The sequence below is a fragment of the Capsella rubella genome, unplaced genomic scaffold (genome assembly GCF_000375325.1).
Source record: "Capsella rubella cultivar Monte Gargano unplaced genomic scaffold, Caprub1_0 scaffold_8, whole genome shotgun sequence".
Taxonomy (NCBI): Eukaryota; Viridiplantae; Streptophyta; class Magnoliopsida; order Brassicales; family Brassicaceae; genus Capsella; species Capsella rubella.
Window position 1 is genome coordinate 10,638,852 of NW_006238916.1, and position 15,090 is coordinate 10,653,941.

General features: G+C 36.5%; 3 protein-coding genes across 3 annotated transcripts; 2 read left to right on the top strand and 1 right to left on the bottom strand.

Annotated features, from left to right (window-relative positions):
- The first annotated feature begins 539 nt into the window (after positions 1-539).
- On the top strand, positions 540-3,406 carry LOC17877275 (ATPase ARSA1). Its single transcript, XM_006280547.2, has 11 exons — positions 540-768; positions 1,310-1,521; positions 1,605-1,667; positions 1,753-1,854; positions 1,950-2,024; positions 2,103-2,171; positions 2,258-2,323; positions 2,417-2,494; positions 2,594-2,692; positions 2,882-3,016; positions 3,113-3,406. The coding sequence occupies exons 1-11, from the start codon at positions 639-641 to the stop codon at positions 3,248-3,250; spliced, it is 1,167 nt and encodes a 388-aa protein (XP_006280609.1). The 5' UTR covers positions 540-638; the 3' UTR covers positions 3,251-3,406.
- Positions 3,407-3,547: 141 nt separating this feature from the next.
- On the bottom strand, positions 3,548-8,232 carry LOC17875300 (ABC transporter G family member 28). The gene is made up of 14 exons (XM_006281770.2): positions 8,009-8,232; positions 7,835-7,911; positions 7,461-7,736; positions 7,298-7,361; positions 7,071-7,217; positions 6,943-6,977; positions 6,756-6,829; positions 5,759-6,660; positions 5,379-5,675; positions 4,800-5,297; positions 4,573-4,721; positions 4,204-4,493; positions 3,965-4,098; positions 3,548-3,870 (listed from the first exon to the last, which is right to left on the bottom strand). Exons 1-14 carry the CDS (start codon positions 8,230-8,232, stop codon positions 3,714-3,716), a joined length of 3,324 nt encoding a protein of 1,107 aa, XP_006281832.1. The 3' UTR covers positions 3,548-3,713.
- A 1,421-nt stretch (positions 8,233-9,653) lies between these two features.
- LOC17877089 lies at positions 9,654-12,169 on the top strand. The gene is made up of 4 exons (XM_006280672.2): positions 9,654-10,068; positions 10,371-10,508; positions 10,862-10,933; positions 11,385-12,169. Exons 1-4 carry the CDS (start codon positions 9,907-9,909, stop codon positions 12,054-12,056), a joined length of 1,044 nt encoding a protein of 347 aa, XP_006280734.1. The 5' UTR covers positions 9,654-9,906; the 3' UTR covers positions 12,057-12,169.
- Positions 12,170-15,090: the final 2,921 nt, after the last annotated feature.

The following is a 15,090-nucleotide window of genomic DNA, read 5'->3' on the forward strand; positions in this document are numbered from 1 at the left end:
TTGGTGAAGGAAGACGAGAAGCAGTTTTCAAAGCTGATGCTCTTAACCGTCATTGAGATAGAGAGTGGTGAGTAATATTGGACATCTCTTTATTTTATGTACATAACACAATTTTCATTATTACATATTTTGGTTTATAATTATTGTTATGGACCTTTGTTGGAACGTAAAGATTAGGTTGTTGGTGGTGGTGGATTATGGTTTTTAACCATTAAAGTACAATTTGGATTATGAGTTTAATTAGCTCACACTAATCATCATGGATTCATGAACAAAGTTGGATTATGATTTTATAATACTTTCTGTTATTTTTATTTATTTTGAAGGAAGATTATATTCATACTCTTTTTTTTTTTTCAAATATTCATAATTTCAAATATTTTTGTATTTAATTTTTGATTTTTAAAATTTTGATTTACAAAATTTATCACTCGAATTTTGACATATACTTTATACTTAAAAGAAAAAAGAAAAAGCCTATGATATTTTATATGTCGATTTGTCAAAAAGATATTTAATTTCCTAAAACCCTCTCGCTAACCCCTCCACCGTCGCCGGCACCATCTGAAACAGTGTGATTGGTATTTCGTTCCACTCTCCGGCAAAAGTTCTTCCCTTTTTCTCTTCTGAATTCTTCAATGGCGGCTTCACTTGTTCTCAACCGAGTATCTCGAGCTACCAGCTCAATCACTCTCCGTCGGGTCGCAGGTTTCAGTTCCCTTAATGCTCAAATTCACGGTGGAAGTATCTCCGGAACACTACTTCGAGGTGATCCTTTTTCCTCTCTTTTGTTGCTTTCTATTGAATAAAAAATCGAACTTTGTGAGTTTTCCATCACCGTCTCTTCCACCCTTTTTGTTTAGCTAAGTTTTCTTTATGCGCAGAGTTGACTATGCGTTTTTGGATCCGATTTTAGTTTGAGTTTTGGAATTGATTGTTTCTTGTTAGACTTGCTGTTGTATTGCAAGAACTATTGTTGATTGGAAACGTTATTAACTGCAAAATATCTTATCTTTGTGTCCTCTCGGAGTGATGATGACATGACTTTTTAGTTTTTACTCTCTCTGTGGAGTTGTAAGATGAGAACTTTCTTTTAGTGATTGGTGAAAAGATGACTTGTGGTTTATTATGAGAAGCATGTAGTTGAATCTGTAAATTAATTGCTGTTTGGATGACATTGTGAAGAGTGTTCACCTTGCTCTGTAGCTTGCCGAAACAGTTTTATCCATGGAAGCAATGGATTCTGTTACAACAGCACCTATACAGTTCTGTCATTTGATTTTTTTTGGTTTCTCTCTTGTTTTTGTAGAGAGATCATTAGCTACTCTTGCTGGAGGAGCTTCCCATTTTGATGAGATGGTATCTGTGAATCAACGAAAGTATTATCTTCTGGGTGGTAAAGGAGGTGTTGGGAAAACGAGCTGTGCTGCTTCTCTTGCGGTTAAGTTTGCTAGCCACGGTCATCCAACCATTGTGGTTTCAACTGACCCTGCTCACTCCTTGAGTGATTCTTTTTCCCAGGTATCAGCTTCTGACTAGTCTCTCAATTTTTATGCTTTGAAAGTCTGTTTCCAGCCATCAGTAAATCTCGTGTTGGCATCTAGGATTTGTCAGGAGGAGTTCTAAAAGCCGTTCAAGGTGTTGATTCTCCACTTCTAGCTCTTGAGGTGATTAAGAAACTACGCGTCTCTGCACATTCCTGGATATCTGGCAGGTTGCTGAGTTTGATTCTCATGTTGTGATGTGTGACAGATAACACCTGAGACAATGAAGGAAGAGATTAAAAGTCAGACAGGCGGTAAAAGCGTTAAAAATATGATGGATAGCATGGGGCTTGGAATGTTTGCTGGCGAGGTTCATTTTCCTAATCTATATTGTTTATTTTCGAAGCCTCCATTATGATTGAAAAACTTCATCAATGTCTCAGTTGTGTTGTTCATTTTTGGTAGTTAGGGGACTTAAATCTTGAAGATATGCTCAATGCTGCCTCCCCTGGTATTGACGAAATAGCAGCTATTTCCAAGGCACGTATGGTTTCCCCCCAGAATTCCCCTGGAATGAGAAATTTTTAATATAAATTGCTTATTGAGATTTCATTGCAGGTCCTTCAATTTATGGAGTCACCAGAATACAATAGGTTCACTCGTATAGTTTTTGATACTGCTCCTACGGTTAGTACTTTGCTTTCTGTCTTTGTTAGAGTCCTAGAGTATGCTTTATTTGTTAACTCTGGTTAATTCCAAAAAAATTCTTGCAGGGACATACTCTGCGGCTTCTTTCCCTACCAGACTTCTATGATTCATCCATTAGCAAAATAACAAAGGTTTGAGGATGAAATCTAGCTTCAGTTGTTGTTTGCTTACACAGTTTATATGCTTTGCGTACTTTTATCTAAATGGATTATTTTATTATTTAGCTCAAGAAGAAGATCACTGCAGCAGCTTCAGCCTTTAAGTCGGTCTTTGGCAAAAAAGAGATACAACAACAAGAACCTGTAAGTAGAGGTTTTTTCATGTGAACAGTTAGGCCATTACTTCCCCTTCACCTTCTCTCAAATTCTAAACATCATTGACTCTAATCATTGTTTTAACAGCCTAACGAGTTAGACCAACTGAAAGAGAGAATGGAGAAAGTTCGAAATGTTTTCCGTGATGTTAACACTACCGAGTTTGTCATTGTGACCATCCCAACGGTAACACCATTCTTTTACTTGTTCATAAAGATAAAAGATTTTTATATTAAGAGTTAGCTTGTAGATGCTCTTGTAAATTTGTTCTTCTACAGCCTAAGTATGATTTGAATAGAATTTGGGTCACCTTCTTGAGATCAGGAGATTTATTTGGTTACAAATTCATGACTGGGTTATTATATTTTGTTTTAGGTGATGGCAATAAACGAGTCTTCAAGGTTACATGCATCTTTAAAAAAAGAAAATGTGCCAGTTCACAGGCTTATTGTTAATCAGCTTCTACCTCAATCTGAATCCGACTGCAAATTTTGCTCGATGAGACGAAAGGTAACTAGACTTAACATTATGCAAGCAAGCTTAATAATTCTGATAGGTATAGCCATTGCTTGTACCTACAATGTGATATCGTTCTTGATATTTCAGGAACAAACGCGTGTCCTTGGACTTATTCAGAACGATACAGAACTTTGTGGGTTAAAATTGATACAATCCCCATTGCTAGACGCAGAGATAAGAGGTGTCCCTGCACTTAAGTTCATGGGTGATCACATTTGGAGATAAGAAAATTAGTGTTCATCTTTCATTTCCAGTGAGTAACAATAAGTTAAATTCTTCTGCTGCCTTAAGATATGAAATTCTAGCTGATGAGAGGAAAACAAATTAACATGTATTAACCTTACGCCAGGAAATTAATGGAAGTTCTATGAGGTTTTCTCATTGTTTTTCTATATACTTCTACATGTTTACTTGGTGATAAAATGGAATCGATAGGAAACAGGTGATAATCTATGTTATAACTAAAGCAATTGAAAGATGTACAACATGAAGAATTACAGGTAGAAATCTTAAACTCTGATGATGGAACTACCTATGAACAGCGTGCTGGGCTATTATCTTCTGCAAATGATTTGTTCTTTCTAGTAAAACCTGTGTGCGTGTAGTTGTAGCATATAGGGAAGAAATTGGTAGTTTCAGTTTCCCAAGATTTGCAGGTACAGAAGGATGAGGTTTTGGAAACTTAAAGCTACTTCTTTTGGAAAGTTACCATACAAAAGAAAGCTGCACAGCGACTCAAGATACCGGTTAATGTCAGGAAGATGAGGCAACGAGGAAAGTGCTTGATGTTGTATCCATTCTCCATCAGTGATCCACACCGAGTGATAAGCCAGACTCCTTTATATCTGAAATATATACGGAAGAGTAAACAAGTTGATCTAAAGACTGCAGAGATAATTGCAATGGAGCTTTATAACAGGGAGAGATCAGGTTTGCAACCTTTGAGCATTTGATACCACAAATGCTTCTAGAGCCCATCGCGTGTAGCACAACTCTGAGATTGAATCTACGATTTTGTTGTCGTTTGTACTGGTGGCAATTAAAGTCAGAACTACTGGAAGTAACACTGACCACTGCACAACGAAAAAGAAAAAGACGTGATTTGTGTGTTAAAAGTTTCTATTTGAGTCTTTGGTTCTGTCATCAGTATTATGCTCAATGATCGATTAGATACTTACTAGTTGAGCTGGACCAGGTTCGAAAAGTATGGCCAGGGCATAAGCTATGCCAGTCACACAGTATACAAGACAGATTAGGACAACATAATTGTCTGTAACTGTAGATCTTGGATTGTTGAAGAAGTAGAACATGGATAAATAAACAAGCGGTTTAACTATGGTGTTGAAGTGATCAACTGTGTCTTTTGCAAGGAAGTAAGCCAGGCTGCTCATTCCGGCTCGGCTTTCTCTCCAATAATGTAGTTTATCCAGAGAGAAAGATCTTAATGCAGTAATCTTACACAGTAGAGCTGAAAAACAAGAAATTTTGTGAAAATTGAAGAAATAGGCAAACTTGTTGTCAGAGAAGCTTGAAAAGTTTCTACTTACAAACAGCAATGACTGTATATGTATATCCCATAGCACCAAACGTTTCGTCGCTCACTTTAGCAAGTGTTCCTAGGCAGATACCAGCAAGTAAAAGTATTAGGTAATCTACAGCTAGTGTCCTTGCTTCTCGCAGTCTTTGTTTACCTAACCTGCAAAGAAAACACATTGAGTTTAAGAAAGGATTCTCTGTGAACTGATTGATATGGCTAGTATTTGAGGGGATATACCTTCCTAAGAAGTATCTGTATTGCTGATACACACCGGGAACTTCTCTTTCGGATAAATCACCTGAACTGCTGAAGTTATTCTGCAAGTGATCTTTCTTGATTTCAACATTTGCCTTGACATCTTGCCAGAACTCTCCAGCAAAAGATGTTCCGTCATCTCCTACGACGCTCCCGTGAGCGCTTCCTCCATGGGCAGAGTTTTCAGCGGAAGCTGAAGCCATACCTTCAATGCTTTTAAGCATGTCCATAGGAACTGGATACCCATTATGCAGCATCCACCTAACTGGAAGCTGTTTATAGGTAACCCCTGAGCTTGTGCTTGGCTTTAGTATGCCTTCTAATATATCAATGTAGTAATCAGGAGGATTCACACGCTCAGGGACAACAATCCCGAGGCTCGAGAAGTATTCTTCAACTTTTTTCACTGATCCTTGGTAACATATCAGTCCACCTTTTGCCAGAAGTATGAGATCATCAAACATCCGAAACAGAGTATAGCTGCAGAGAGACAATAGCAAATGAGAATAAGATCTAATAATCTGTTTAGTATTAGCTAATGGGAGAGTGTTTATGTTGAACCTGGGTTGGTGGACAACCATACAGATGTTTACTCCTTCAAGAGCTTCACGGCGTAAAGCTCTTAGAAGTAACTGTGAAGATGAACTGTCAAGGCCTGAAGTTGGTTCGTCTAATATTAAAAGTGATGGTTCCATCACCATTTCAAGACCCACATTGACTCTTTTCCTCTGACCTCCAGAGATTCCTCTCTTTTCCACAGTCCCAACAAGAGAGTCTCGAACATGTTGCAGACCAAGTGACTCAATGACTCTTTCTACAACTAAAACCTTATCCGGCTTTGGAAGATCCGCAGGCAGCCTGTATGTAGTAATAAATGGTTTAGGCATAAAGTTGAATAACATGTTGAAAATTTGAATTTCATTAAGCAAAATGTGGCATACCTGCATCTTGCACTGAACCAGAGATTCTCCTCCACTGTCAAGTTTCCGTGGACTATGTCATCCTGAGGGACAAAACCTATGATTTTCTTGTAGGATTGAATTGATTCAACCTTTCCATTGACGAGAATCATTCCACTCATGGTACAACCTGGTGCTTTGCCTGTCAAAGCTGTTAGGAAAGTGGTTTTACCGGCACCAGAAGGACCCATCACAGCAGAAACACGTCCAGGTGATAGTTTTCCAGTCACACATCTCAGAAGATGTTTGTTTTTTCCTTTTAGAGTGATCGAAAGGTCTTTAAAAGCAACTTCAATCGTTGGTCTCTTTCGTATGTCGATATCATTAGCCATGGAGATGACTCCAGAGAAAGTCAAGTTCTTGTTCTGCTCCTGCATTGCTTTTTCCTTTTCTATCTGGCCATAAGCGTATCTGAACATTTGGCTCTGCGTATGCAAGGCCTTGCCTTTTGGAGCATGTTTTTTAATGTTTTTATCACCAATCTCAAGATTAAACCCTTCAGGATCTTCAGGGTTTTGTTCAATGTCATGTAACATCTCTGTTAGTTTGTTCTTTTCCTTTTTCTTTCCCTTTTTTGTGTCTGCGCTACTCCCTGGCATTGGTGGTAAGGCAGCATCTGATCCAGGTTTAGCTTGGCTTAAGCCTCTCATCAAATCTGGCTGTTTCATGGATTTCCTCCTTGAAAATGTTCGGGAAAACGATTGCTGCAGCTCGGTCGCATGCTTCTTTGCAATATCTTTGGCAGATTTCCATTTCTCCCGTGACTGCGAATCCCGCACACTTTGTACTGCTTTTTCCCTGGATTTTGCCTGCCTTCTTTCTCTCGTCGCAAGCACTTGATCAGAACAGTTGTATAAGATTATGAGCAAGAAACCTAACCCAGCCTGCATAGAAACCAGCCAAAGACTCAAATAATTGGAAAAATTAACCAACAGATACGTGAAGCAAATAGTTCAAGGAGAGATCAATCATGACTCACAAAAAGCATGATTCCGTATGCTGTGATATTCTGATTTGTTGATCTTGGATTGCAAGTTGCCAGCTTAAAACAATCTGTAAATTCATCAGAGAAAAGAGACCGTGAGTTTTCTTTTCTTCTCTTTCTCTATCTCTGATAGTTTGGAGGTTAGTTCTCGATAGTTGTTTGGACAAAAGAGATCACTCACTTAGCTCTGCAGTAGAACCTGTCCTACAGTAATGTCTGGAGCAACAAAAGAAAAACAAAGACTAGTTTAGCTGATTGGAGAAAGATGAATCTTCAAATAAGTTGTTATAATCACTCGTAGTTTGTTACCCTTTACTACAAGGAAGCTTGTCGATAGTGGAAGGACAAAACGATCCAGCTGAACAGAAAACCTCACTGCTACTAACAATATCAGCCCAAATATCAGCTCCACCACAAGTATGATTTGGCTGTCCAGAAGGAAGCTGGTAATGATATCTGCAAGAAAATAAATCCTGCAGCTAATCTTACCATATGTTCAAGACAAACTTAGAAAACTGAGCAAAAACAAGACTTACGGGTCGCATAATCCTGTTGTTCTGTTCAGCTTAGCCTCTGGACAATAAGCTCCCAAAGGACAAGCTTCATATATATATCATTGGGAGGCGACAACATTAGAAATGGATTACAAACAAAAAAAACTGATTCTTAAAATCAGTTTTGAATTGTATATGAACTTACGGATCATGCAGGTGATGCCACGAGGGCAGAAGAAACCAGCGCAGCAAGGCGCACATTGCTGAGTTCTTTCAGGAACATTCTTATCGTCTTTGAGGTCAACTTTGACATCTTTAGCAGTACGACAAGCCCATCCAGGTTCACATCCAGACATCCATGAAGATAGATTGCAGTTCTTGTTCGGTTTCAAGTAATTCGTAGCTCTCTTTGCACCTCCTAATAATCCGTTGAAGTATATCCTCACTTCTGCAGCCGTACATATCCTCTGCAGCATGTCACCTATTCTCAATCCAAAAGCATCAACAAAAGCGTACAAATGTTACTTTAAATTCTTCTGATATGTATGAATGAAACAGAGGATGTATAAACATATATACCTTTTGTGGTTTTACCACAGGCATTTAAGAAATCTGGCTTTTTAGAGAAATTAAAGGCTTCGTTGTAATCTTCTTTTCTACAACACAAAAAACACAAAAACAAAAAAAAAAGACATTATAACATTAGAAACTAACACATTGGTAAATGACAATGAGACATTTTAAGAAACCAACACATTGGTAATGCAGAAACCGAGTTCTCGTTTAATGTCATCCTCAAAAACTTCGGTGAGATTCGATATTTTGTCAAAGACGAATTGGTTATATAGACGATTAGCAGCGGGATTATCCAAGCTTCTATCTTCTTGACAGATTACATTTTGATGTAAGATTAAGGAAAGAAAAACGAAGAAGGAAACATATGATGTTTCTTGAAAACATGAATCTCTCCTTCTCATCCCTGAAATATTCCGAGAGAACGGGAAAAATAATACAATGTTGCAGAGATTTATTCTAGAGACCGGGATGGATCAAGGAGACATTAGATAGTTGATTTTTTTCTTGAGAAAGAGAGAATTAGGGTTTGTTTTTTTTTGTTTTTTGTTTTTTTGGGAGAGAGATTGTAGTGTTTCTTGGGAGTCAAGAAATGGATGAGAGGAAGACATGGCGATATTTGAGGAAGTAAGAGACAGAGACCAGATTTTTATTTCACCGTTTGACTTTCTCTAGCTAACTCGTGTCATGCATGGTAATAGATTTTTCACCTTGGAATATATACTAAGGAATTAATTTAAAGCTAAGGGTATCTATTTTGATGAAGGTTTTATTATGATCTCTATATTGTAGTTAAAAAAAATTATAATAAATATAAAGTAACATATTTGAAATTTAAATTAAAATAAAAGACATATTTTAAATCCGAGTTCGAGTTGGAATAGGATGTTGAACGTGGTACACTATATATATATACAAGTATCGACTAAACAATATGTGTAATTACAGAGGTTGTACCATATTCATCATCATGGACAAGAGCGAAACGATGGCTGAACCTGGATGTAAATTGTGAGTGGATCGTTGATTATTATTTTATATTTCTTTGTGTAGTAGGCTAGCTATATAATTTGATTTCCAAACTAAGTAATGCATGGGTTGATTGCATATGTTATCTTATATTATTTAATTTGGTGGTGGTATATATGTCACGCATGCAGGTCCACGAAGCAAATCCGTTACGTCTTAACCATGCACATACTCATCTTGTCGGCCGCTCTTGCAGAGTTCTTGTACATAAGGCTAAACAAGATCCCCGTGACCTACTCCCAAAAATGTTTGGGATTTTTTTTGGCATTCTTGTACATCAATGCCACTTTTGTCGGGCTCCAGGCACCCACAAATCCCGGGAAACCCGAAGGTTACGGTGTCTTCGTAGTTGAATGCGTGAGTCATGTCTTAGGGATTGCTCTCGTCGTCTTTCTCCTCAATTGTATCTCTCCCATACTCTCTCTCTACGTCGGGTTACCCTCTTCCATTGTGTTCATGGCCCTTTGCTGTGGCTGTGTATGTTTCTGTGCCGAAGACTCTGATGACGACTTGCAAGGAAACCAAAGTTCTCTACCAGTGTAGCCCTGTACAATTTTCTTGTTTTCTTATATCATACAATTTTATTTTGTTTTGTTTTGGGTTTTAAACTTATAGTACTAGGCTACTAGCTAGTGTTTTTTGGTCAAACCGAGAAAATTGCGTTCTTGAAGACAAAAATTCATAATTGATTTTATGCCGGTTTAAACATCGGTTTTGTTCGGTAGTCCGGTTTAGATGGATTGTTAATGATTGTCGTTGAAAATTCAACAACTTTTTTGGTGAGAACACAAAAAAAAAAAACTGAAAGACACAAAATTGGGTTCGTTCTCATCTCTCTCTCTCTCTGGTCACGAAACCCCCAAATCCAATTTTCAGATTATTATTAGGGTTTTTTCGATTTCTCTGATGAAACTGAGAAGAAGAAGAAGAATATCTGGTTAGGTTTCCTCAGTGTTGGCATTTTCTGTGGGCTTTCTCATCTCTCTCTCTCTTTCATTCCACCGATTTTAAGCTGAAATCTGAGTTTGAATTGGAACACTCAGATTCCCATGTTGACCTCTCCTTGCTCTTCTTCGTCTCTCCTTTGCCATCGCCCAGCGCTCTCTAGTTCACGTTCCAAGTTTAGGGTTCCTTGTCGAACTGTCTTCTCTCCTGCTCTCACCCAGATTTCACCTTTAACTGCTGTTTCACCTTCTAAGTCCGCCAAGCACGTACGACTTCTTCTTTTTCTATCGTTTCTCTCCTTATTTAGTCAATTATGCAACTTCGAATTGACTGGAGTTATGACTAGTAGAGAAAGGGTTGTCTTTGAATTGGGTTTTTCGAGGTTTAGAAGTATTTGTGATTAGGTGTTTAGTAGCTATGTGTATTGGTAAATGAGAAGAGCTTTACAGTAAGAAGTCTATATCTGCTTTGATGCAGTGTCAAATGATTAATGGCTGACTTCTGCATTGCAGATGAAGGATCGATAGTTTATCTCCAATGTATTAAACTTTGGTGCTCTTTTCTGCAGAAATGGAAGATCTTTTGCTTTAGAAATGAGGATTCTGCTCCCGAGAATCCTGAGCAATTCGTGCCTGAGGAATTAGTTAAGCCAGATCATGATTCTCCATGTACAGATAGAAAAGATTGGAAGGCCACTCTTGAAAAGGTAATGATCTCTGGACGTTACAGGATACTTGTGCACTTGAAGAACTACTTTTTTGTTGTCTCTGTTTTTTAATATTACGGTCTAGACTCTATAGATGAGGCTCATCTTTTGGAGTAAACTGTTGTTATGTATTTATCCATCATCCACTGTTTTGTTTGTTTGTTTACTTGTGATTATTATCAAAAAAAATATAAGGTTTCTTTTGATCTGGAAATGTGCCATCAAATTGATGGTATCCGTAGGCTCTCTTTTTGCTTAATGTGATGGGGATATGCAAACAAGGACACTCTCACAAAGGCTTATCAATCTTTTCTTATACTGGGTATTAACACATTTGTTTTGTTGGGTTTCAGGCTGCAGATGCAGTTTTGAAGGCCATTGGGACTCGATGGAAGGTACCATGGACTGTCGAGACCATTGTGCAGGTACCTACTTCTTAATGTTACTCAACCCCTTTTGTATTTCCATTTCAGAGTCAAACGTATTTAAACAGGAACATTAATGAACCTATCTAGAATATGCACTGGATTATCTGATAAGAGTGTATATGAATGAGTGGAGTGTTATGGATATTGAGTCTGTGTAAGAAAGGTAGAGACATTTAATTATTTAAATGTGGGCAAATATTTTTGACGTAGAAACTATGGAATACATGTCTTACCTCTTTAGCCTATAGTAAAGAGATATAGGTTGTTGAAACGAGATAACTTCAACCTATTTGTATTATAAATGGCTTGGTTCATAAAGAAGATGCAAAAGAAACGATAATGAGAAATGAGTTATATATCAAAACTTTCAGTTTCACCTGTTGCGTCCAGATTATTTCCTAGGTTAATTTTGTGGTTATGTTGTGCCCCTAACATAATTTTTTTTCAGGTAATGCTTCTGTGGGTAGCTGCTTTCTGGTTCATTGGTTCATGGATGATCCCATTCATGGCTCATATATCAGGTTTCCACAAAGAATCTCTAACATTTAGAGGGCAAGCTTTGTTCAGTCTGATAACCGATGTAACAGAAGGCCTAGCCGGGATTGCTATCCTCCACCGTTGTCTCTCCATGTTCCGTCCTCTTGCAAGCGATTGGTTCCGCTTTACCCTCAAAGGAAACTGGCAACTAGATGTTATCATAGGCTGTTTCATGTTCCCTTTCGTTAACCGTCTATCACAATTAAACCTCAATCTTTTGCCACTCCCACCAACCTCAAGTCCGGTCTCACTCTCAAGTGTGGAGCAGTCGATAATGGCTAGAGACCCTGTGGCAATGGCACTGTATGCTGTTGTGGTATCAATTTGTGCACCAGTTTGGGAAGAGATAGTGTTCAGAGGGTTCCTGTTACCATCTCTGACTAGGTACATGCCAGTTTGGTGTGCGATTCTTGTGAGTTCAGTTGCGTTTGCTCTGGCACATTTCAATGTGCAGAGGATGTTGCCATTAGTGTTCCTCGGAGTGGTTTTGGGTTTGATATTTGCAAGATCAAGGAACTTGTTACCGTCGATGCTGTTGCATAGCTTGTGGAATGGCTTTGTATTCATGGAATTGATGCGATGATGATGAACTATGTTTATCCTTTGTAGGTGTAATGTTTCTTATTCTTCTTGTAATTGATTCATGTTATGAACTTTAGCATCCTTCATTTTTAATAAATGGACAGTTCAATTGTACAAAGATAAGAAAAGGAAAAAAACAAAAAAAAATGATCTTTGCAAATTTCTCTTTAAATATTTTCCTATCGGATTGGACTAAGCTGAACTATCATCTTGATGGATATGGATCAAATGCCACGAAAACGACATTCGCACACACATGATATAAACGAGATGTGCATGTCTGTAAAGTCTTATGACTTTCGCATTTGAGATGGTAATATGAATTATCTGTCCCTTGACCTCGATTAAGGCCAACTAATCCTTCTCCGACCTTTAAATTTCGTTGCTAATACTGACAAACAAAATCCATTACTATTAGCTTTTACTAAAAACAAAATTATATATATATACTTTCCACTAATCGTTAAAAGGTACTTGAGATATTTAAATAGCATTGCCAAAATTTTCTTCCTCGTTAAACTATTATACAAATACGATTTAGTGTATATCTCATATTTAGCAGAAAGTTTATATAGATAACAGACTTAAACATGCTCAAGAACTTATATTATTATTCTTTAAAGTGCCTTTTGATCCCTTGTTTATTACTCTTGTTTCCTAATGGAAGATTTAGACACCTTAAGTCTTCTTCTCTATTGTTTCCGAGTCAAATATTTAGTTTTGATTAATAGTATACACCAAACACACACACTTTGGATATACAAAATTTTTGGCTGCAGCTTATCTATTTATTTATGCTGAAGTCGCATCTTTTCAAATCTTAAGTTGATAAAAAATATGGTAGAATACGAATTCAACGTAAACTCCTCACGATCACTGGGGGAATGTCTAATTCTGTCAGCCTTAGCCATCGCCGTCATATCAGTCAGATTTGGTTTGGTCAACATAATTTCAGGGTCAAGCCTCCGATCAATGTGCAATGTGTATATATATTGACTAGAGTTATATATAGGCTGGGTTGGTTAACTAAAAATGCCCACTCACTTAAAAATATAATCTTTTAAGATTATGGTACTTTCTACTCTACTCTCATAAAGTTGCCTAGATCGATATTTTTAGATAGTGACCCAAAAGATATTAAATAAGTTAATTGTTAATTGATTGTATACTCTCACTTGGCTGCTTATGAATGTATATTATTATTATTGTTAGAAAAAAATATATATATATTGAGTCAGTTAATTTTATTTTAGACAAAGTTAGGTTACAGATCTTATAGTTCATCAGAGAATCTCAACTTATAAGAAAATAAAAAGACCACTAGTTTTTTAGGGTAACTAAACTTCTAAATTAATTTTAGTTTCAATTCTAGATACAGACACATCCACTGTTAATTAAAAAAAAACATTAAAATAGTCTAACTAAAATGTCTTTTTCGTTGAACTCATGAATAGTATGGTTTTGGCTTGAGAATGAATATTATTACATGGTATATATATATATATGTGTGACAATTTCTACAACGATTAATCAGTTCAGTCATATAAAACTATTTTCCATGGAATATATCACCAGCATCACTATATCTCTCTCTCTCTCTCTATCTTTATACAAAATGACACAATATCTAAACATTTGGTTTATAATCTTACGAACCTTTCGTTAGTCGTTGCAGTAATTTTGAATCTTTGTATCTTCGTTTTGCTAATTTGAATATCATTAAAAATAAAGAAATTAATTGATATATAATGCTTGGCTTTAACAAGATGTGATAGCCTCTTTGGCACTAGCTAGGCTGTCGAAACATATAGCTTTATAATATTAATCGGAATTTAAGTAAAACATTTCATTTCCTTTGAAAGGGGGAATAATTCAACAGAGAAAATTAATGAAGACGATGAAGATCAAGTCAAATGGACATGAAGATAAAGTCTGCTAGCGTAGCAGTCCTTGTGATTTAGTCAATAACTAATCTCAATCAACTCTTTTCTAATTTGTGTATTTTATCTAACAATAATATTGACATATATATTCTGCAAAACAAATGTTGAAGCCGACACATATATATGTTATATTATATGTCTACGATTGGTTTGCAAGTTTGGAAATAAATATCACTTACTATTAACATTTTTGTGAAAGAATTTTAAAAGAAATTAAACTTTGCGCCGGATATCAATGGACAAAATATATTCTCATGCAACGTTCTTAAAAAGTAGTGGGAAAGATATGTGGATGTTTTTATAAAGAGGAATTGTGGATATTAATTAGCGTAGCTAGAAAGATTATTAAAAAAAAAAAAAGACCCAACTAAGTCTAAGTCTGAATATGTGTGTGTATTACATACAGTTTAAGAAAGAGAAATTAGCTATAAACTTTTCCGATATGTGATTATGTGGTACCAAACCCTATAAGCAGCTAACTACGGAACCAGATCGATCAGGTTGTGAAATATCAGCTCTTTGTTAACTTCAGCAATAATTTGGGATTAAAATCTTCTTAAGTAGATCAATTTGAATATTAAAAATTTATGATGGGCGTAACAATATAGAAGAATCTAGTTGGCCATTCGCACCCAAACCAGGAAAGAATAGAAAAGAATTTCATTTGTGTTAATATGAACTGCTTAAACGCATGCCAACAATTTTCTTATTGTTTTTTGACATGTTGTATATATGTATTCCAAACTTTCAAAGTAATTGAACTACCTAACGCTTTTTAAAGTATTTTTATACAAATTACAACCGAAGAAAAAAACTTATGTGCGAATATTCAAAATGAATATAACATTTTTTTTTATGTTCCAAAACGTGCAAAAGAGAGTGCATTGTCTTTGTGAACTTGTAATTTAGTGGTGGGGTTACAGTTATAGGCCGGCCAAAAGCGTGACCAATTGATATAAGTTAAATGTTGATAAACAAAATTAAATGTTCTTTCACAATTTAGGAGGCCTTTTCCTTTATGAGCCATATAAAATTTGAACCTACCATCATAATGTTGAACCGACGGATGTCGAAGTGTAAGAGGAAACTCCG